General features: G+C 41.7%; 1 protein-coding gene across 1 annotated transcript in view; it reads left to right on the plus strand.

Annotated features, from left to right (window-relative positions):
- Positions 1-23,290, plus strand: part of TRPM7 (transient receptor potential cation channel subfamily M member 7) — a 177,420-nt gene that overhangs the window by 32,186 nt on the left and 121,944 nt on the right. The window contains 10 exon segments of the mRNA XM_077473924.1: positions 12,493-12,531; positions 13,044-13,242; positions 14,660-14,873; positions 17,104-17,228; positions 17,313-17,484; positions 17,604-17,778; positions 17,860-17,983; positions 19,481-19,553; positions 20,135-20,200; positions 20,203-20,234. Coding sequence (XP_077330050.1) covers positions 12,493-12,531; positions 13,044-13,242; positions 14,660-14,873; positions 17,104-17,228; positions 17,313-17,484; positions 17,604-17,778; positions 17,860-17,983; positions 19,481-19,553; positions 20,135-20,200; positions 20,203-20,234 — 1,219 coding nt within the window.

Here is a 23,290-nt window from a genome sequence, read left to right on the forward strand (position 1 = left end):
TGCAGCCCTACTCGCCCTCCTAAGAACTTACGGCATTCAGGTCATAGGTTGCCTAGAAGACCACCTTCTGAAAGACCCCTCTCCATCAAAATTTAATACAAATGTCAAAACAGCTATTCAGATTCTACAGGGTTTTAGCTGGATGATTAACCTTCAAAAGTCTGCTCTCCAGCCTCCCACTCATCTAAAAGATTTAGGCCTAATTCTAGATACTTATTCTAGAGCCTCAGTCAAGACTGTCTCTTTTTTTTGCTCAGGGCCTCTTCAACACAACATTCTGTTGGCCTGGAAGAACACACTGCCTCTCTTGTTCTTTCTATGTTTCTTTCCAGTCAAACACGGAACTCTTTAACTCAGTGGATTTTAAACGAAACCTTGGAAGTGGTAAAGTCCTTTCTTCCGTACTCATGAAAGGTGATCAGATGCCAGCCTCACAGGCTGGGAAGGAGTGTTTCAGTCTCACAGTTCAGGAAGCCTAGTCCCCAAGGGAAGCAAAACCCCCATCAAAATTCTGGAGTTCAAAACAATAAAGCTAGCTCTTCATCACTGGACCCCCCTTCTTCAGGGTCCCACCAAAAAAATTATTTTGACCCGTAAACTCCATATCTTGGAGTACAGTACATCACAAATACTATTCTACATTTTCCTGTTTTTAATCTGCATTGTTTTCCAAAAAACTGGGATCTCATAAAATGCAGGGGGAATTATAGGGGTACACCCAATGTCTAATCACCTGAAAGTAGCAGCCTATAAACTGTATTTTTCACAGAAAGGTCTCATGCACACACGTTTTCCTAGCTCTCCTAGAGTTTACCAGAAAAAATGCTCGACACTTGTAAAAGTGTGTTTCGCAAATGTTTGGGTGTTCATTTCATTGGCCAGAATAATAATTTATTATTAATAATTGAAATTAATTAACGCTCAAGTGCTAAATGCACATTTATACACGTTTACGTGCATTAAATGTTTTTTCTGTCAAAACTCTGCTGCTCCTGAACACACTGGCAGTGGGGGTTTTTCCTACCTCTTAATGCCTCTGCCTCTAAACTCCTCTAAAAGCCTGTGTGCATAGATACATGTGCCAACATGCAGGGGTGTTTAGATGCAAAAAAAAAAAAAAAAAAAAAGATAGACGTCCCTAGGAACAGCTGAAAAAAATGTCCAGTGTGGCCAAAGGGTCAGTTATTTTTTTTTATTTTTTATTTTTTTTCAATTAAATTAGGGTTATGGTATGTATTAAGAAGCCAATGTGCAGCTGGAGTATTTAAAAAATTACTGAATTAAAAAATGATTTTGGTGGTGGCAATATCCTATAGAAAAAGCCCCGGACACCAAAGAGAACGTGTATTTTTATTTTCAGTTTTTTCTTTTGTAGATTCATTATAGCCTTTCATTTATTTTTCTGTTGGCTTTACCATATTGGCAGCTTTACAGATAAAGTGGAAAACTTGCAAATACGCAATTAGAAAGATGTTAACCATTCCCAGGCATTTAAAACATAATCTTTTATTTTTAGACTTGTGGCAGGTTTATTTTTAGAGTGGTAACTTTTTGTTCTTTGCTTTTGTCTATGGAAAGGGAAAATGTGGGAATGCAACAGAATTCCATTATATACAGTGACATGGGGCCAAATCTCACTTTCACATCTAACATGTCTGTTACTGAATTACTTGTCAGGTGATTTTTCAGATAGGTGCCTTTGGAGTCTTAAGCCGGCAATACATGGATCGAAATTCAGCAGGTTCAGCTGGGACCAGCTAAATTTCGATCTATGTATGAGCACCCTGGTTATACAAAAATAAAATCTATCGAGTGACTTCTGTACAACCAGCTTGTCTGGGTTTTTCCCAAACCATTAGTGCTGCCGGCTATAGCAGGCAACACTAATCATTATATTCTTATGAACACAATACTGCTACTGGGAAATCGAAAAAAAAAAATTCCTTCCACCCATGACGGAAGGAAAGAAAATGGCCTGCCTTCATTTTCAGCACAGTAGCAAGTAGAATTGCTACTTAGCCTAGGTTCACATTAATAAGGTGCGGGAATCCATGCGATATGTTCATGTTTCCTGCATTGCATTCAAATTGCACTGCCCTTGAGATCTGCAGCAGGTATCAATGAAATTTCTTAACTACGTCACAAACACTGCCTGCACTGGATCGCATGGTACAAATGTACCATGTGAGGGGACTCTGTACTGGTGTCAAAATCCCTATCTTGTACCCCTAAAACTATTGTCACTGACCTGTTTGGGAGGTTTGTTGTGTTGGTCCTACTCATAAATTCATACCTTTTTGTGGCAGTCTATATCCCTCCACCATTTACTTTAACTGTATGGGAGATGGTGATGGCGAAGGTGCTCCAAGTGGTAGAAGCCCTATTATTTTTGCTGGAGATTTAAACACTGTGCACTCTCCTGATATGGATAGATTACATGTCAAATCTAACTGCAGTTCCCCACTAGAAGCTTTTATGACGCAATATGGCTTGGTGGAGGCCTGGAGATGGAAAAAACATTCGTGCTTATTTTTGTTGCTCTTCTACCTATAATACTCTTTCTTGGCTAGATATGTGTTTTATGGCCAGGGACATCTTACCTAGGGGGGTATCAGTCCGGTATCTTCCTAGGGCAATCTCAGATCACTCAACATTGATGTTGACCCTAGCTGTGGGTCAATCGTGCGGGTATAACCTGTGGAGGTTGAGCCCATTATGGTTAAAGGAAGAATGTTTTGAATGTTCCTCTGCCACCGCTATTAGTCAATTCTGGAATGGGAACAAAGATGATGTCCCATTAGGTGTTACCTGGGATCTGTTTAACCGGTTTCTGACCGGCTCGCGCAGATATACTGAGGCAGAATGGCTCTCCTGGGCGAAATCCTGTACATATACGGCTTCGCCCAGGGGAGCCACCAGAGAGCGAGCGCGTGCGCCCGCTACACAGCAGGGGACCCAATGCACATGGCCTGAGGGCATGATGACCGCTGGCCACGCACGATCGCATGCACGAGCGACAGCACGGATGTTTGTGTGTGTGTGTGTGTAAACACACAAATACCTGTGCTGTCAGAAGAGAGAAGACTGATCTTGTGTTTCTACAAAGTTAAAAACGGCGATCTGTCATCTCTCCTAGTTAGTCCCATCCCCCCACCGTTAGGAAACACACATAGGGAGCACAGTTAACCCCTTGATCATCCCCTAGTGTTAACCCCTTCCCTGCCAGTGACATTTACATAGTAATCAGTGCATATTTATAGACCACTGCATTCATGCCGGACCACCTACCTGGATATTAAGGATATGCTCTGCCAGTCTACATATCTTGTAAGTGTTTTTAACCCTTTTTGGGGAAATTAAAAAGCTTTTAATTCTACACTTAGAGGCGCCTTTTCTTTGTTTTTCTGTTTCCTATTCAGAGATTGCTTTTCTCCATAAGTGCAGCCCTAAGTGTGGAAGATACCCTATTATAGACTTTGGTCCTGAAGTTCAGAGCACCCTTACAAACTGTATCTAGTGCATATTTATAGCACTGATCGCTCGCTAAATGTCAATGGTCCCAAACATGTTTCAAAAGTTTCTGACCTGTCCACCACAATACCGCTAAAAATCACAGATCAACGCCATTACTTGTAAAAAAATATTTTTTTTATAAAAACGGCATATAAATGACAGAAAATCTTTCCCGTGGTTTCTGGACGCTATAACATTTGAGCAAACCAATCAATATACACTTATTGCGATTTATTTATTTATTTTGTTTTTTTTTACCAAAAATATGTAGAAGAATGCATATCGGCCTAAATTGATGATAAAATTAGTTGTCGCTCTTTTGTTTATAGCGCAAAAAATAAAAACCGTAGAGGTGATCAAATACCACCAAAAGAAAGCTCTATTTGTGGGAAATAAATGTGTAAATTTTTTTGGGGGTGCAACATGGCACGACTGCGCAATTGTCAGTTAAAAGAACGCAGTTCCGAATCGCAAAAAATTGGCCTGGTCATTGAGCAGCCAAATTTTCCGGGGCTGAAGTGGTTAAAGCTACCCTTATAAGTTCTACCTCAGGTCATTAAAAAACTTAGACCTGATAGGGAATGGAAAATTAAAGAATGTGAACGGGTCGCTACAGATGCTGAGGTGGCATATATTAGAAATGCATCCTCATCTCATTTTAGGTTGTGGAGAGGATTCGCCAGACAACTAGATATGGTACTTGTTGAAAAGACACAAAAAAAATGACTTCATCAATCCCAACAAATCTTTGAATATGGTGATAAGAACAGTGAACTGCCGGCTTAGCTTATTTTCAACATATACCGGACTCTATTCCTCGTATATATAATGAGCACCAAATCCTATGTACTTCTCCAGATGATATAGCGAATGCAGTCCTCCAGTTCTACTCCACTCTATACTCTTCTGTGAGTTATGAAATGGAAGAGATTCAGTGATATTTGACACAAATCCCATTTACTGCATTGTCTCAGGAGGCAGCAGCAAAGATATCCCTATATCTGTACCAGAGATAGAAGCAGCAATGCACTCTCTTCACCCTAACAAAACCCCAGAGTTGGATGGATACCCGGTAGAATGGTATTGTACTTACAAGAAATTCTTTGCACAAAAATTATTAGAGGTTTAGAAAGATGATTTTGATAAGGGTATACTCCCAGACTCTCAGAGGCTTTGAGCCTTCTGATTCCTAAACTGCACAAGGATCACAACTTTTGTGAGTCTTATCGCCCTATATCACTAATTAATGCTGACGCCAAGCTCCTCGCTAGAAGACTCAATTTGGTGATCACTTCCATTATTAACCCAGACCAGACCGGCTTTATACCAATGCGATCGACTGCTATTAATCTGCACAGATTGTTTACAATCCTCCAGTCTGTGGGACCTGAACCTGGCACTTGAGTTGTGGTCTCCTTAGACACCCATAAGGACTTTGACGCTATCGAATGGCCTTATCTAATGGCAGTCCTTGTGCGGCTGGATTTTGGACCTAAATTTATAGCTTAGGTAAAATGACTGTATGCTAATCCATTGGCTCGTTTAAGAGTAAACTATATTATAACTGACAGCTTTGAAATTGGCTGGGGCACTCGGTAAGGGTGACCATTGTCGCCCCTGTTTGCTGTAGCTTTAGAGCCACTGGCAGCCCTGATTAGAGCAGACCAGACAGTTAAAGGATGTTGGCTAAATACCCTGAAAGACAAAACCTCCTTGTATGCAGGTGATATGCTGCTGTACTTCGCAGATGTTGGTGAATGTTTAAACCAAGCACGTAGTATAATCTCAAATTTTGGTACTTACTCTGGGTTTAAAGTCAATTGGAGTAAATCAATAGTCTTTCCTCTGGACCCCCTATTTGCCCCTATGATACCATTGGATATCCCCCTACATATAGTTTCTAAACTCCAGTACCTGGGAGTGGAGATCCAATTACCATTGAGTACCGTAGTTATCGGTGTATAATGCACACCTTTTTCCCCTTAAAATGAGGGGAAAATCGTAGGTGCATGTTATACGCCAATCCCCGCCGATCTCTGCAGATTGTGAGTGGAGGAGCGACCGCCGCCGACATACACAAAGCCAAGTGTACTCGGCTAGCCTTGGCTCCCCTCGGCTCCACTCACAGTCACGCCCAGTCCTGCCATTGGACCTATGTTATGTCCATCATAGGGGCGGGACTGCGAGAGGAGCAGAGTACGCTTGGCTTTGTGTATGTCGGTGACGCTCGATCCTCTCCGCTCACAGTCGGTGAAGATCGGCCCCAATTTTAAAAAGCCGGCAAGGCTGCAAAGACACTGGACAAAGCTGCAGTGATGGACAAGGCTGCAGATGGGCACTGATAAGGCTGCATTGATGGGCATTTAAATGTAAGTTTTTTTTTTTTTCCCCCTTAAACTTCCCTCCTAAACTTGGAGTGCGTGTTATACGCCGATAAATACAGTACCTATATCTCCAATAATCTTACCCCTCTGGTGACTCATCTGAAAACCAATTTGCAGACTTGCTCCAAGTTATCTCTTAGGCCGAATAAACTCAATTCAAAATTATCTACCTACCCAGATTTCTTTATATACTATGGCTGGAACTTCACAACAAACAGGAATGACGTTGTTGACTTAAGTTTCAGTCTACAATAACTGATATCTACCGATATCTAAATTTTCTGAAATTCTTTCATTTGCAGACTTAGTTTTTTATTTTTATTTTTTGTACTTCTTTCATGTATGGGAGTACAGTCCTCATACACACATTATTAAAATGGTTTGAAAGTTTGTTTTTTGCTGGGGATTTTTGCCATGGTTTCCTGTGAAGGCTAAGCAACCGCAGTCCTTCCCCCCTCACCCTTTATAGGTTAACTGTTTCACTGTCTAGCCCTGCTCAGCCATTCCCCTCACAGGTAGTCAGACCATTTTGTCAATCTTCCACTTACAGCTTTCAGAGTATGTAAAAGATCATATATTTTCTGGGAGCACAGGACCTATAGCAAAAAAATTGTGGTGCTGCTCATTTTATACATCCTGCAATGTTTACCAAAATATATTTCCTTAAAAATGCTAAAATCATTATTAGCATGCACAAACCTAACCTACAAAATTCTTACAAATACTAAAAGATACAATTATTTAATTTCATATGTAATATTTTTAAATTTTAAATTGTGCCTTTTGTCAAACGGTAACAATTTAAGGTATACAAAACTGTAAAAACAATGTACACAAAATTAGAGGCTGGCTTCACACCAATGTGTTGTGGTGTTTCTCAGTACACAATGCTGGGTGTATACTGTGTTGCTTTTAGTTTATATTATGCAGGCGTACATTTTATCGCAGTCCACAGTGCTGTGTGTGTGCAACGTTGGTGTGCATTGCAATAAAATTAAGCAGATCATAGAGTTTATAACAGCATTTTACACAGTGCAGCAACATAGCGCCATGCATAGAGTTGGATGACTGTGATTTAGAAATGGTTTAAAAAAAAAATAAAATAAAAAAAACTTCACTTCCTCCGTTTTTTTTTTTAGTCTGCTTCCATTCTCCTACTTTCTCTCTTTACTTCCTCTACTAAGCTGCTTCTCCATCCTATCCTGATTATGCTCACCTTGCCCACCAACCCACAATTTCTCTGCCCTGATTATGCTCACCTTGCCCACCAACCCACAATTTCTCTGCCTTGATTATGCTCACCTTGCCCACCAACCAATGCTAATCTGCCTGCTTTGTTCTCCACCTATTTCCAAAGCCCACATTCAACTGCTTTTTGTGCCTAGGTTACACTAGCTTTGCTCTCTGAAGAGCTATCTGCATTATCCATCTTCAATGAGCATTTGACAGGCCATGAGGAGGTGTTGTAATCCACTGAACCGTGTAAAAGCACACTGCAAACACATGCATTGCTGTCCGTTGAACATGATAGTATGCGCGGATCATTTTTGCCATATTGTGATGCAAAGCTTTACAGCCATGCCCCCCCCCCCCCCCCCCCCGCCTTTACAGCATAAGGGAGAGCGGTTGGCGAGGTTAAAAAGGTGGTGAAGCTGAGCATTTTCACGTCTCTTAAACACAAGTCTAATTAAGGTCTTGCTGCCTTTTTCTTCCCCCTCATAGTTCAAGGTTAGCTTTTTCTCTGCCTCCTATTCCCCCACCTCCACAATCAGTTTATACGTTTCTGTCCCTATGATCAAATCAAGTGAGATTGTAAAGTTGAATAATTTTAATAAGACCGGTAATAAAAATAGTAATAACAAACTGGGCAATTGGTTATATTGGTTACAAGGTGCTAGGAAGCAAGTTATTTAGCCCAAATTAACTAAATTTCAGCATTATGCATGTGTACATTTATTCCAGGGTGGATTTGATCACTAGTAAAAAGTCTTGGTTTAAATCAACTCGATATAAAAAAAAAATTTAAGAGCAGCTGTCATCTCTGTCCCGCAGCGGCTCCTCCTCTGATCCGCTGTTGACTCACTGACAGTCCCATTCACTTTAATGGGACGGCTGGTGATGCGGCAGTGACACAACAAGGTGAGGGATGGGGCGGCAGCAGGTGAGTGGATGCCCGCTAACAGGCGCTGCCATGATGGATCCGAAATGACAGGTGCTATTTAAATGTAAGGAATTATTCTTGCTGGTAGTTAGGATCTTGGGCTCATTGAATGTAAAAATTTAAAGATTCAGAATATACAGTCTCATGCTATATAACTAAGCTCCATTTCATGCTGAATAAACTAAAATATTAAAGCATCTTAAATAGAAAACTATCTTTAGGTAGATTTATACTCCAAAATTATGATAAAAACAAAAAAAATCGACTTTAACCACTTGCCGCCCGCCATATAGCAAAATGACGGTGGCAAAGTGGTTGTAATATCCTGACCGGACGTCATATGACGTGATCAGGATATTAAGCCGCTGCACACCCCCGGGGGCACGCATCGCGGCGATCGTTGTTGCGGAGTGTCAGTCTGACACCCTGCAACTACAATCACGTGATCAGCCGTGTCCAATCACGGCTGATCACAGTGTAAATAAGAAGAGCTGGTGATCGGCTTTTCCTCACTCGCGTCGGTCAGACGTGAGTAGAGTAGAGCCGATCGGTTGCTCCTCTGACAGGGGGGTTTGTGCTGATCGATTATCAGCACAGACCCCCCGAGGATGCCCACACTGGACCGCCAGGGACGCCACCAGTCCACCAGGAGATGCCCAGCACCAGGTATGCCCCCTAGACCACCAGGGATGCCAGCCAGTGCCCATAATGAATGCCAATCAGTGCCCATAATGGATGCCAATCAGTGCCCACAATGGGCATCACTGATTGGCATGCATTGTTTGGCACTCCATGCCGCCTACCAGTGCCCATCCATGCTGCCCATCCGTGCTGCCCATCCGTGCCGCCTATCCCTGCCGCCCATCCCTGCCGCCTATCCATGCCCATCCCTGCCGCCTATCCATGACAATCCGTGCCACCTATCCATGACAATCCGTGCCACCTATCAGTGCCTATTTGTGCCACCACCTATCAGTGTCTATCTGTGTCGCATATCAGTGCCACCTCATCGGTGCCCATCAGTGCCGCCTTATCAGTGCCCGTCACTGCAGCCCTGTCAGTGCCCATCAGTGAAGGAGAAAACTTACTTATTTACAAAGTTTTGTAACTGAAACAAAAAAAAACGTGTTTTTTTTTTCCCCAAGATTTTCGGTCTTTTTTTATTTGTTTAGCAGAAAATAAAAATCCCAGAGGCGATCAAATACCACCAAAAGAAAGCTCTATTTGTGGGAACAAAATGATAAAAATTTAGTTTGGGTACAGTGTAGCATGACCGCGCAATTGTCATTCAAAGTGCGACAGCGCTGAAAGCTCAAAATTGGTCTGGGCAGGAAGGTGTATAAGTGCCCTGTATTGAAGTGGTTAAATCAATAAAATCAGATTTAAATTTAAAAAATATATATAATTGCTTTTTATCCACCCTTTTTAACCCATTTCTTCTGAGTCTTTGTAAGGCTCCGAGTCTCACAAACCAATTCCAAAGTTGTGCAAGTTTGGAGTGCAAATTTGATAAGAATTTTACAGTCTGGCATTAAAGAGGAAGTAAACCCTGATGAATTTACTTCCTCTTTCATTCCCTGTAAAGACAAAGCATAATGGACTACTATGCATCGCATAGTAGCCCATTATGTGTCACTTACCTGACACAGGAGCCAGCGAAGTCACTGCTGTCCCCTGTAGTCCGGCGCATCCATCTTCTCGGTGGGTCTCGCAGCTCCGCCGCTGCCATTCGGCGAAGCCGCGATGACGTCACTCCCGCGCATGCGCACGGGAGCCGAGACGCGCGGCATCTTCGTTATCGAGAATGCCACGCTCAGTGCGGTGCCCGTCTTCGGGCAAATATCTCCTAAACCGTATAGGTTTGGGAGATATTTCTTGGACCTACAGGTAAGCCTTAATCTAGGCTTACCTGTAGGTCAAAGTGGTTTGTAAGGGTTTACAACCACTTTAAAGTTGTTTCAAAGTCGGATCAAAGTAATGCAGGAACCTTTTCTGAAGTCGCAACAATTTCAGTAGTGTCGATTAGAAATTAGAGAATTTGAAATCGCACAAGTGTAAAAGGAGCCTAACAAGGATTTCCTTGGGTGTTTTTTAATGGCATGATGGTTCATCCTAACAGCTGCTATCACTTACCATGATTGCACCGACAGGCATCAACATAAAGCTGAGGCCAGGTTCACACTGGTACGACAAACGTTCTGACATTGGGAACTCATGTCACATTACTTGTGAAAATCAATGAGGTCCGACTTTGAAAATGCTCCCTGCACTACTTTGGTCTGACTTTGGTCCTACTTCAGCCCATTGAATATCACTAAAGTCTTGAAGGGGAACTCCATGCCAAATAAAAAAAATGCCATGGGGTTCCCACCAAAATCCAAACCAGACCCTTATCCGAGCACACAGCCTGGCAGGTCAGCAAAAGGGGGGGGGGACAAGCAAGTCCCCCCCCCCTCAAACCGTACCAGGCCACATGCCCTCAACATGGGGAAAGTGGGTGCTTTGGGGCGGGGGGGGGGGGCCAAAGCACCTTGTCCCCGTGTTGATGAGGACAAGGGCCTTGGCCATTGGTTGTCTGGTTGTATCGGAATGTAGAAGCCCCCTTTAACAAGGGGGCCCCCAGATCCTGGCCCCCCACCATATGTGAATGAGTATTGGGTACGTTGTACCCCTGCCCAATTCACCTAAAAAAAAAACTGTTAAAAATAAAACACATTGCACGTTTTTAAAGTAATTTATTGGGTAGCTCCGTTGTCTCTTCTAATATGTTCTCCACTCTCCGGCTCTTCTGTGTCCTCCACTGACTTCTGCCTCTGTTGGTTCTTCTCCCCTCTATGGTTCTTCTCTGCTCTCTCTCTGGTTCTTCTCCCTCTTTTGCCTGGTCTTCTCCACTGTCTTCGCCCTCTTCTCTTCTTCGGATGTTGACTCGACCCCCTCTCCCGCTTTAATGCTGGGTGAGCGTTGTGCCACTACTTATTTTGCCATGGGGCAGGGTCACCGGGTGATGTCGTCTGGGTGCCCCACTCCTTATGACGTCCCAGCCAAGAGCATGATGGGGCGGTGACTTCATAAGGGGCAGGCCTCCATGCCAATATAAGAAGTGGCACAACGCGCACCCAGCATTAGAGCGGGAGAGAGCGTTGAGTCAACAACATCGGATGAAGAACAGAGGGAGGAGACCCAGCAAAAGAGCGAGAAGATAGTGGAGAAGACCCAGCAGAGGCAGAAGGTAGCAGACAGAGGGAGAACTGGAGAAGGCTAGAAGACATCAGCGGAGAAGACCCGGAGAGGGGAGAAGACATCAGCTGAGGTTGCAGAAGAGCCAGAAAGGGGAGAAGAGATCGGAAGAGACGACCGACCTGCCTTAATAAATTACTTTAAAAATATGTGTAATGTGTTTTTATTTTTTAATTTTTTTTTTCCATTTTTTTAGCTTAATGGGTAGGGGTACCCCATACTCATTCACATAGGGTGGGGGCTGGGATCTTTAACAAGGGGGCTTCCAGATTCCGATTAGCCCCCCACCCGCAGACCCCGACAACCAAGAAAGAGGTCCTCATCAACATGGGGACAATGTGCTTAGGGGTGGGGGGGGAGCGCAGGTGCCCCAGAGCGGTTTAGAAAGGGGAGGCCCTCACTCCTTCCCCACCCCCTTTCCTGACCTGCCGGGCTGTGTGCTTGGATAAGGGTCTTGTATGGATATTGGAGGGACACCAATACCGTTTTTCGGTGTGGGGGCTCCCCTGAAAATCCACCCATGCCCTGTTATTTACATTGTGTGTGGAGTTCCACCTAAAGATTCATACCAGACACAGTGCCTGGTATTGTCGGGGATCAAAGTCAGATCCCTGTTTATTGAGGTTGGATGCATGTCGGACTTCAAGTCGCAGGGCAAAGTCTGATCCAAAGTGGTATGACTGTTGTGTTGCACCAGTGTGAACCCGGCCTCATATGTAATTTTTTAGCATGACACTTGTTACTCCAGCTATTAAAAATGAATGTTGATCCTGCAAGGTCTGCTTATTTGTTGTTCCACCATCCTGTATTAAAAAAAAAAAAACACTTTTTTTTTAAACATTACCAAAATAAAATAGAGGGAGGAATAAAAGTGAAAAAAAATCTTCAGATACTTGTGTGTGTGGTGTGTGTGGTGTTTTTTTTTTTTTTATGTTATTCAAGGGATATGCGTGGGGGACTATCAAATCAATCCAATGTCTACTTTAATTTCCAAATTGGACCAGTGCAGATTTTCAGCAAAACGTAAACTGTGTCTTGAATTCATGTTTGTACGATACAGGTCCCTGTAACCATATGCTGATATGCTTTGCACATCTGAAAAAAATATGGTGTCCATTTATTATACTTTGCATTGTAATCTTAGAGCCAACAATAGGAACATCTTCTGTAATAATAATTTTATTAATTTTTTTACAGATGCCTTCCAGGATGCCAGATATGCCAGCAACTTGTAAGGTGTGTTTTTAAAGAATTGTAATCTGTTTTTACTTGTTCCCTTACCTTCATGTGTGTGTATGTATGTACGTGTATATGTGTAATGTAAATATGTATGTATATGTGTATATATATATATATATATATATATATATATATATATATATATATATATATATATATATATATATATATATATATATATGTGTGTGTGTATATGTATATATATATATATATATATATATTTTTTATAATTGTATATAAATGTTTTTGTTTTGTTTTTTGTTTTGTTTTTTACTTCATTGAGATAAGTACACAGTATTGCCAGTCTTTATTATTGATCTATCTAAAACATTCTGTGTAATACTGTAAATTATTTACTGTGAACTTTTGTTTGTAAAGTATTTACCCTTTTTGTGTAAATACTTTAAAGCTAAAGTACATTTTCTAAATAAGGTACAATATACCTATAATGCTTTTTAGTGGTTTGTAAAGTGTTGTGTAAATACTTTGCCTTTTCGTCATTTTCTTAGATGCTGTTGCGGCCGTCTTGTCAGACAGCATGCCTGCTTCACAGCCAGCATTGCTATGAAGTACTCCGATCTGAAACTAGGTGAAAATTTCACAGGAGAGCAAGAAGTATGGACCGTTGAGAAGGACACAGAAGAGAGCCCAACAGATGCATATGGTGTTATCAATTTTCAAGGTGGATCTCATTCCTACAGAGCCAAGGTACCTGGGTGCAGTACTGTGGGACACTTAATACATAAAGAAGTAGAGTTATGCCTGGTACACACTATCAGTTTTTTTTCATTCAACCCAGCAGGTTGAACCAAAAAAAAAGAACTGAAGAGCTTGGGAGGAGCCGCTGTACGAACTATCTGATGTTATTACAGCGATCTCCCTGCTGTGCTATTGAGCTTGGCCAGCTTTGGTCAGACAGGCCAAATGTTGGCCGATTTCAGTTAGGCCTCTTTCACACGGCCTATCTGTTCAGGTCCGCCTGTCAGTTTTTCAGCCTGTATCTTAGAATAATATACGCCCACATGTGTGACTTTATAGTCACATGGTGAAAGTGGTAAAATTTGGACGCCATTCCACGAGCGGGCTCAATTTTGAAGCATGACGTGTTGGGTATCCATTTACTCGGCGTAACATTATCTTTCACAATATAAAAAAAGGGCTAATTTTACTGGTGTCTTATTTTTTTCCCAAAAAAGTGCGCTTGTAAGAACGCTGCACAAATACAGTGTGAAAAAAATTATTGCAATGACTGCCATTTTATTCTCTAGGGCAAGGATATGCAATAAGCGGACCTCCAGCTGTTGCAGAACTACAAGTCCCATGAGGCATAGCAAGACTCTGACAGCCACAAGCATGACACCCAGAGGCAGAGGCATGATGGGACTTGTAGTTTTGCAACAGCTGGAGGTCCGCTAATTGCATATGCCTGCTCTAGGGTGTTATAAAAAAAACAATATATAATGTTTGGGGGTTCTAAGTAATTTTCTAGCAAAAAAAACTGTTTTAAACATGTAAACACTGAGTCTGAAAAAGAGGCCTGGTCCTTAAGAGGTTAAGTATAACTTGGACAGAACAAAAAGGGAGGAGAAGCAAGTGGCAACAAGTGATGAGACCCGGCTGTATCTATTTTTCTGTTTTAATTGTTTCACACTGCCACCTGGTGCGAGATCGCATGTGATTAACCTCACACTGCAGTGCAAGTCACATGTGATGTCCGTGCAGTGCGAATTCTGTATGGCTGAAATCGCATTGCATTTGGACCAAACTGGTACAAGACCCTTTTTTTGGTCCACATCAGAATCACACCCATGCGATCCCATTCATGTCCCAATTTGCAGATCGCACTTCGATATGCAAGCTGATTTGGGGGTGTCATTAACTTTCAATTCACACTCCCAGCAGTTTGCATAGGGCATAGGGCAGTTCGCCGCCGGGAGACATGCGATGCGGGAACCCACAGTAGATTCACAGGGTTCCCGCATCGCAGCAGTGTGAACTGAGCCTCAAGGTTGTAAACTTGCCTGTAGTGCTGTAACAACCTCAAGCTTTTGTGCAACAAGCCAAATTTGGTAATTGCCAAATGTTACAATATCTGTACTGACATTTTTTTTTTTTTTTTTTTTAGTATGTTAGGTTGTCATATGACACAAGACCAGAAACCATTTTGCAGCTTATGCTAAAAGAATGGCAGATGGAATTGCCCAAACTCGTTATCTCTGTACATGGAGGAAATCAGAAATTTGAGCTTCATCCACGTGTAAAGCAATTAATTGGCAAAGGTCTTATCAAAGCAGCCTTAACAACGGGAGCCTGGATTGTTACTGGAGGAGTAAATGCTGGTAAAGACCATTTAAACCTGTTGTAATGTGTTTTTTATTGCCGTTGTTAGGTAGTGGTATGTTCCAGACTAGTAATAAGAATCCCATGGTCATACATGAACATTGGAGTAGCGTGTCTCCTTAGAATCTAGAGATATGGTATAACAAAAGAATCTTGCTGATGGGGAAAGTGATCATTAGGCAGCAGGAGGGGTAGAGGAGAACAATACAAATTCTTATAAAGGGATTCAAGGGGAAAAGGGAAATTTCAAGGTACTGATTAGTCACATAAACCTAAAGGATAAGTTGGCTTTTTAGAAATGAAATAATGCACTTTTTTTTTTTACCTGCAAAAAATTGTGAAATGTATTATTATTATTTTATTTATTTTTTGGAGCCTGTAAAGCATTGCATCAGCAGGTGCCAATGCAGGTCTCCTGCAGATCTGTCAGAGTATGTGTGTATCCGTACATCCCATACTGGCAAGCAGATCTGACAGGAAGAATCCATGAACTACCATGGCACTCCACAGCGCCCTGGTAGTTCATTAAGAACTACAAGCCGACAGCCAATTTCATTCACACGGCGGAACGCTGATTTAAAAAAGTGACAGCATGGGGAACTTCTCCCCATACTGCTGTTACAGGAAGTGTGGGGATCAGGCAGAAGTGGCTAAACAGGTAAAAACACTTGGAACATGTAATATGCAGTTTAGGGGGCACGAGCATGATGCTCCCTCTTTGATTGGACACAGCGAGTCTGGCGGTCATGACCTGCCGATTGTTCAGAAGAGAACTGGTGCTTTGTTTACATCGGCACACCGCTGATCTGTCAGGGAGGAAAAGAGAGAGATCGCATTTCAGCTAAGCTGAATCGCGATCTCTCTTTTCTTCCTGTAAATCCACTCCCCCCACAATTAGAAAGCACCTCCCAGGGATCACATTTAACCCCTTGATCACCCCTGGTGTTAATTCCTTCCTTGCCAGTGTCAGTTATACATTGATCCGTGCATTTTCTTAAGCACTGATCTCTGTATTGGTGTCACTGGTCCCCAAAGTGTCGCTTGGGGTCAGATTTGTCTGCCGCAATGTCACAGACCCGCTAAAAATTTACAGATCACTGCCATTACCAGTAAAAAAAAAATAAAAAAAAAATGCCCAGAAATCTATCCCCTAGTTTTGTAGACGCTATAACTTTTTTGGGAAACCAATCAATATTTATTGTTTTTTTTTACCAAAAATATGTAGAATACATATTTGCCTAAATTGATGAAGAAATTCGTTTTTTTTTGTTTTTGGATATGTATTATAGCAGAAAGTAAAAAAATATATATATATATATATTTTTTCTAAATTGTCAGTCGTTTTTTGTTTGTAGCGCAAAAAATAAAACGCAGAGGTGATCAAATACCACCAAAAGAAAGCTCTATTGGGGGGGGGGGGACACACATTTTATTTGGTTACAGCACCACACGCGCAATTGTCAGTTAAAGCGACTCAGCGCCATATCGCAAAAAAACGGCCTGGTTAATGAAGTGGGTAAAAACTTTCCGGAGATGAAGTGGTTAAAGTGGTTGTAAACCCTTAAATATACCCAGTGAAGTGACTGGCCTCAGGTGACACACAGAGATGGGACAAATACTCAATGCAAATGTATCTGTTTATCTGCAGTCTTCTCTTCTCTACATCCGTTCAAAGTTCAGAATTTGCACAGCTTGTCTGAGCTTTCAGAGTGCAGGAGACGGGGAGCTGCAATGACACTCTGCAGAGCTCAGTGAGGAGAGCTCTGAGAGCTGATTGGAAGGATCGGACACTCCCCTTTACACAGGAACAGAGCTGGGGCTGTCAATCAGCTGGAGATCCCTCATTTTTGTCTTGGTGTCAGGAAAACTTGTCAAAAGTGATTCATGCTGATAGTACAGGAACGAAGCAGCAGACAGAAATGACACTATATATATGCTCTATTAATATTTCATGTCTGAGATTTACAACCACTTTAAATGAGACTGCAAATCTTTAGGTATGGGTCTTCTTTAGTGTTACCCGAAGTGTACAAATAAGTTACTTGATAAGACCATTTTGGTACACAATCAAACAAGAGGTAAGCTGGTGGGAGAATACACGGTATAGTATTTCCTGCCTAGCTAGCCAGAAATTTGTTTTAGACCTTGCATGAGAAGTTTATTTACCAGGGACATCTAACAGCGCATGTCACTTTCGGTTTATTTTTGTTTTAATTTGTATATAAATAGGTGTTGCTAAACATGTTGGTGATGCTCTCAAAGAACACGCTTCAAGGTCATCTCGAAAAATTTGTACCATTGGTATTGCTCCATGGGGAATCATTGAAAACCGGAATGACTTGGTTGGAAGAGATGTAAGTAAATGTTTTCATTAAAAAAACAATATGGATCATTTAATTATCCCAAGTGTCAAAAATGTATTTTTTGATTGCGTTTAGGTGATCGCTCCTTATCAAACCTTGTTGAACCCTCTGAGTAAACTGAATGTCCTCAATAATCTTCATTCCCATTTTATTTTGGTGGATGATGGCACTGTTGGAAAATATGGAGCGGAAGAGAGTTTAAGAAGGGAACTTGAAAAAACAATCAACTTGCAACGCATCCATGCCCGTATGTTCCTTTTTAAAGAGTAGTTGTTTGTTTTTTTAATATCTTGTGGTACCACAGTTTTAGAGTTTGTAATGGAGCATGCTTTACATATATTCCCCCCCTTTTTTTTTTTTTTGTAGGCATTGGCCAGGGAGTGCCTGTAGTAGCCTTGATATTTGAAGGTGGTCCAAATGTGATTCTTACGGTTTTGAATTACCTGCAAGAGAGTCCCCCTGTACCAGTTGTTGTATGTGAAGGAACTGGAAGAGCTGCTGACATATTGGCCTATGTACATAAACAAACTGAAGAAGGAGGGTGGGTATGCTTTATAATACTAGAAAGGTAATAAATGTGTAGCTTAAAAGCAAGGGGAAACTCATTTTGTTTACATTTTAGGACTCTGCCAGAAGGTGCTGAGCTAGAGATCATTTCAACTATCAAAAAGACGTTTAACTTTAGCCAGTCTGAAGCCGTCCACCTCTTCCAGATTGTAATGGAGTGCATGAAGAGCAAGGAATTGGTATGGACTGCAAATGGTTAATAAAATAGTTAGACACCCAATGTATTTTTTTCCTGTGCATTTTAGGTGGAGGTGACGGATTTTAGCTATATATGTGTAAAAGTTGATGGGATGGCTGTTGTGAATGGTCAAAACGTTTTGGGTGCTCTTCACAATGACCCGTAGGCAGTTTAGGCCCTGTGTGTCCGTGATCCTTGCCTTCTGATCTTGGATTGTAGGAATATTGCACTCAATCATCTTTTCCCCTTGAGGACAAATTTTTATTATTATTTATTTATTTTTAATTATAACATGTGGTCAGACTTTGGAGTTGTTTTGCTAAACACATTATAGGCTGTTTCATTTTGCAAGGGAATTTGCTCTATGAATGAAATGACTGCTTATTTCCATCATCCATTCATGTGTATGCAAAAAAAAAAAAGAAGTAAAGACCACCTTACATGGGTGGTTAGAGGACCCCATAACATTGGTGGTCATGGTAGGGCTCCCTTACAGTGGTGGTTGGAAGAGGAAATTCTCCCTTACATTGGTGCTCAGCGGGAGTGTGAACGTTCCTTACATTGAGGGGACGGAGTGGTAGAAAGACGGCTCCTTACAATGATGGTCATTTGTTAGAATGTCACCTTTACAAATGATATAAAAGATTGTCGGTATCAGCAGTTACTTTTTTAGAGGGGAGAGATTCCACTGGTTCCACACCAAGCTTTGCCAGGTGATGTTGGCTCCAGAACTGTACAGGCACCATCAGGCAGAATGTTTATTTGCTGCTGCTTAATACTTAACCACTTTCCGCCAACCATATGCATATATGTGGCCTCTTGGTGGGTGAGCTTTAACGCTGGCCCTGTGTAAACAAATTACCATGCTCCCTACTCACTCCCAGCACGGTAACCGGTGGGTACTTAAAAGCTTGCGATGCACACTTACATTTTGTCCATCTGGTAACACAACTAAGGATTTTTCTTGGACTTGGAGGGTCTGTTTTACATGAGCCTGCCCATAGAACCACATGGAGCTTCCAGCTGGATCCATCTGAAAAACTCATAGGCAGTACTGAAAATCATGTGAAAGGGCCTTTAACCTTAATATTATGACATTTATTTTTAGTTTTTTGCATCTAACCCAGGGTTTCTCAACCAGGGTTCCTCCAGAGGTTGCTAGGGGTTCCTTCAGCATGGGGCAATTTCTGCTTCTCAGATGAGTTCCCACCGACACCACTGATCTTTTTAATGATCCGTAAGGGGGTAATTCTTCTCAATGACCACAAGTGTAAGGACCATTCTTCCCACTGACCATCACACTAATGTATCATGAGTTGTAGATTTCTAATTTTTTAGCAGGGGTTCCCTGAGACCGGAAAGCTATTTCAAGGGTTTCTCTGTGTTGAAAAGGTTGAGAGAGGCTGATCTACGCCCTTTTACGATTTTACTTTGCTTCATTTTAGCTGTCCTCAAAGATAAAAATTAACAAATATTAAAACTGGCTTATCGTAAACAGATCACTGTGTTTCACATTGGATCAGATGAATACCAGGACATCGATGTTGCAATACTGACTGCGCTCTTAAAAGGTAATTATCATTTTCCTATTGTCTTAGGACTTATTAGGACATAGATTTGGCTGACCTCTCATCATTTACTGCAAGACAGGTGAAATTGGTCTATTCTTGGTAAGCCTGGTACATGCTGTAGGTTTGTTTTCCATTCAACCCAGAAGCCGGCCGAATGTCGGACAGACCAACATACACATGGGCCGAATGTTGGACGTTTTTTTTTTTTTTTAACCGGCACATGTCTCCTGACATTCAGCCCAAGTGTACCCGGCTTTAAGATGTACCTACTGCCCCATGTTTATCTAAAGTGTGGCTATATGTCAGAAATATATAGAAAACCCTGATTTGGTTTGGTAAAAAAATTTTTTTATAGCTCTGTATTTTTCTTGTTTACTGCACATGTAGCACATTTTTTAATTTAAATATAGTTTAGTAAGCAGAGTATTAACTACACCTAAAAAAACAAGTATGATTTAATTCTATACATTCTTAGCTTTTTGCAAATGCATGGTGTGTGGATGTGATATTATATATGGATCTGAATACCCAAATGTTTTATGTTCTTTTGGTACTAACATACTTTTTTTTTTTTTTCTTAGGAACAAATGCTTCTGCTTTAGATCAACTGGTATTAACTTTAGCATGGGATAGAGTAGACATCGCTAAAGTCATGTTTTTGTCTATGGACAACAGTGGCTGGTAGGAATGGCTTTATACATATAACCAATTTTTAACTGTTTCTGCTTGAGAAGACATTTACATTCTTTAAAGGTCTCTTTGCATGGTGGGTTTAGAAAGGGCATCATTCTTTGAGGGTGGCCTGTGTTTTCCTTGTTTTACCAGTTTTGCAGTGTGGATAACACTAATGTCTTCTCTGAACTCAGCTGGCTGTACAGACTACCTTCTGTGAGTTCTGGGAACACATCCCAGACACTGATTCTGTAGAGCTGGCTACATTCAGGATAGGCATCAAAGAGATTGACACTGCACTATATGGATGGCTGGTGGTTGAGAAGCTCTACATATCCCCATCCCTTCTGCTTCTAAATGGAGATAGTGCTTGCTAAAAGACTGTGTATGTAGCCATAGAAGCACAGAAATTCTGATGTTTTTGCATTATACTGCTGCCTACAGTAGAATTGAACATCAAAAAATAATAAAAAAAATTAAGACCAGAATTAAGTCGGCTACAGATGGATCGAAATTTGGCTGTTTCAGCAGGGGAATGGGTGAATTTCGATCCATGTATGAGCAGGCTGGTTGCACAAGTCAATTTTTGGATCAATTTATTACAACCAGCCTGTTGAAAAATGTTCTCTTGGTTAGTCTCCCCGCTGTCAGAATACAATAGCTCAGTGGAAGGGATTCCCCCTATTCACATCGGGTGTGTGGATGAAGGAATCAAGTCATTTTCTATTGTTCAATCTGCTGGCCTGTATGGCCAGCTTAAAGTGGATGTGAACCCAAAATTTTTGTCATTAAGACTTATATCTATTAAATTTGATATGTATCTACCACAGAGACGTATATCTGTTACAGAAGAGGATGTCATTTCATCTGTGTTTACTCCAGCTCTCGGCAAACTTCCTATCTTTTTTCATTAAACTAAATGGACACACAGAGAAATGGGTATCTGTTTCTTCCCCCCCCTGCTGTGACTGACAGGTGATTTCCCTTATCGGGAGCATGAGAGAGGCATTATGTGTACTTCACATCCCCCCCTCCTTTCTTCTCCAGCTCTACTAGGATTGGCTGCTCCACACCTCAGCATGCTTGGGCATGCTGAAGTCATGTATTGACTTTCCTGGGTTTTGACTGGATGTTGGTGATCATGGGGCATAATCCACAAGACCAGCAGAAGTGCAGTGTAAGAAATATCGATGCCTGGCCAAGGGGAGTGTAGAGGTGGGTAGGGAGTTTACTGACATTACGACCCCGCCCACCAAATGCCGGACCAACAGACCGCCCACAGAATCCTGAGTATTGCAGGGCTCCAAACCGCCAAAGGGAAGATATTTGACAGGTGGGATACATGCAGGAGGCATGTATATCCTTATAGATAAGCACTATGGAAGTAATTTAGGTAGCATCAGAGTGGGTTTACATCCACTTTAACTGATCCTAGCTATGCTGAGAAAAGTCTAACCAGTTTTTCTTTGATTTGCTCATGGATTTCTTTGCGCCATGGGCTCTGCATCGTGTCAATTTCCAGACTTGAGTGTACTGCAGAGCACTCTCCAGGCGCAGAACTGTGGCACAGCCCAAGATGTGGAAAACTAGAAAATAAACTGCGCTACGGTATTACTGAATGTGTTACTATAGAAGGTCTATAAGGACCTATTGGAAGCTGCAACTCTACTGTACAACATAAATACAGGAAACAAGAAAAATTATAAGTTGCTCTAAACCTGTGAGACAACTAAATAAATCTGTGGCCTCGCCAATAAAATCGAGCCACGCTGGCCAAAAGTTGATCAAAGGCCACGTGAGTCTGAATCAACACTGGAGAGGCACACACAGTGAATGATCAAAACTAAATACTTAAATCTAATACACACCATAAATCATGTATAAAAATCTTAACTGCCAGTGATTAAATTGTGCACAAATTAATAAAAAATTTGAATAAATATAATAATAAAAAAAATGTATATGCTCCCTTTAAATATAGTCCACAAATAAGCCCAAGATGTGACCCTGTTTCTGAAGTCACTTGTAAGGCTGGTCAGGCCTGTGGGCTGCACTGGGAGCAGTGGGAGCTACCTCACATTTAGCACCTTTTGGACACTATTCAGTTTCCTGCCACTGCTGGTTTCAACACAGTATGATCTGGTCCAAGGATATCGGTATCCTGGATTAATCTGAATCTGTGGAGCATTAGTGCTAAAAAATTTCTATTGCTAATGCCACTTGATGGAGAACTTTTATAGAGGAGATTACTGAGGGAAGAGTATCCTTTTTGCCCCAGAAAAAGAAGCAAAATTCAAAGAAGGAAACTGCATTTTGCACACAGCCTTCTCTTTGATCTGTCCAATACATCTCGGGTCTTCACAAATGTGCTAGCTCCTGTCCTTGCTCTGCTTTCCTTTTCAGGGGCATGTGCATAGTGGGATATCTGAGCAACCTACTTCTGAGAGAACTGTTGGTGCAGCCAAGGTCATATGGGTGAACCTAGACCCTATAGAGTTTTGGGTGGATCCTAAATCCCCAGAAACTGGCTCTTAAACCGACTCATGACTTGGAATACCTCGGCCTGGTCCTCGATATGGTCATGTCCAATGTTTTCCTTCCACAGGACAAACTCTGGACTCTGCTGCTATGTTTGGACTCCACAGTACAGTAGCCAACAGACCTTCCACTTTTGATTGGTTCTGGGCTTGATGATGGGCTTCTTGAAGGCAGTTTCAGATATACACAGTGGGGACAGGCAAGCTCAATCTTATATGACTGAGCTAGAAAGCCAGCCATACCCTAGCCTGGTGGATAACAAATCTGGCGTTGAAGTCAGGGAAAATCTTTCCTCCCACTTATTTGGAAGGTTCTCAGGACAAATGCTTTCCTGATAGGAATGGAAGATGTCTTTGATATTCTCTTGGCTCAAGGAACTTGGTTGCCAAAGGAAGTGCATCGTCCTGATCAGTAAACCTGGAACTCAGAGCAATTTGATTATTCCTTCAAAACTGTACCTCCCGATTTCGAAGTCACTTGACCAGTGATTTAGTCAGACAATGGCCATGGCTTACATCAGCCATTGG

This window comes from Lithobates pipiens, unplaced genomic scaffold, assembly GCF_037356315.1.
Source record: "Lithobates pipiens isolate NorthernLeopardFrog02 unplaced genomic scaffold, aLitPip1_a1.2 Scaffold_8, whole genome shotgun sequence".
Taxonomy (NCBI): domain Eukaryota; kingdom Metazoa; phylum Chordata; class Amphibia; order Anura; family Ranidae; genus Lithobates; species Lithobates pipiens.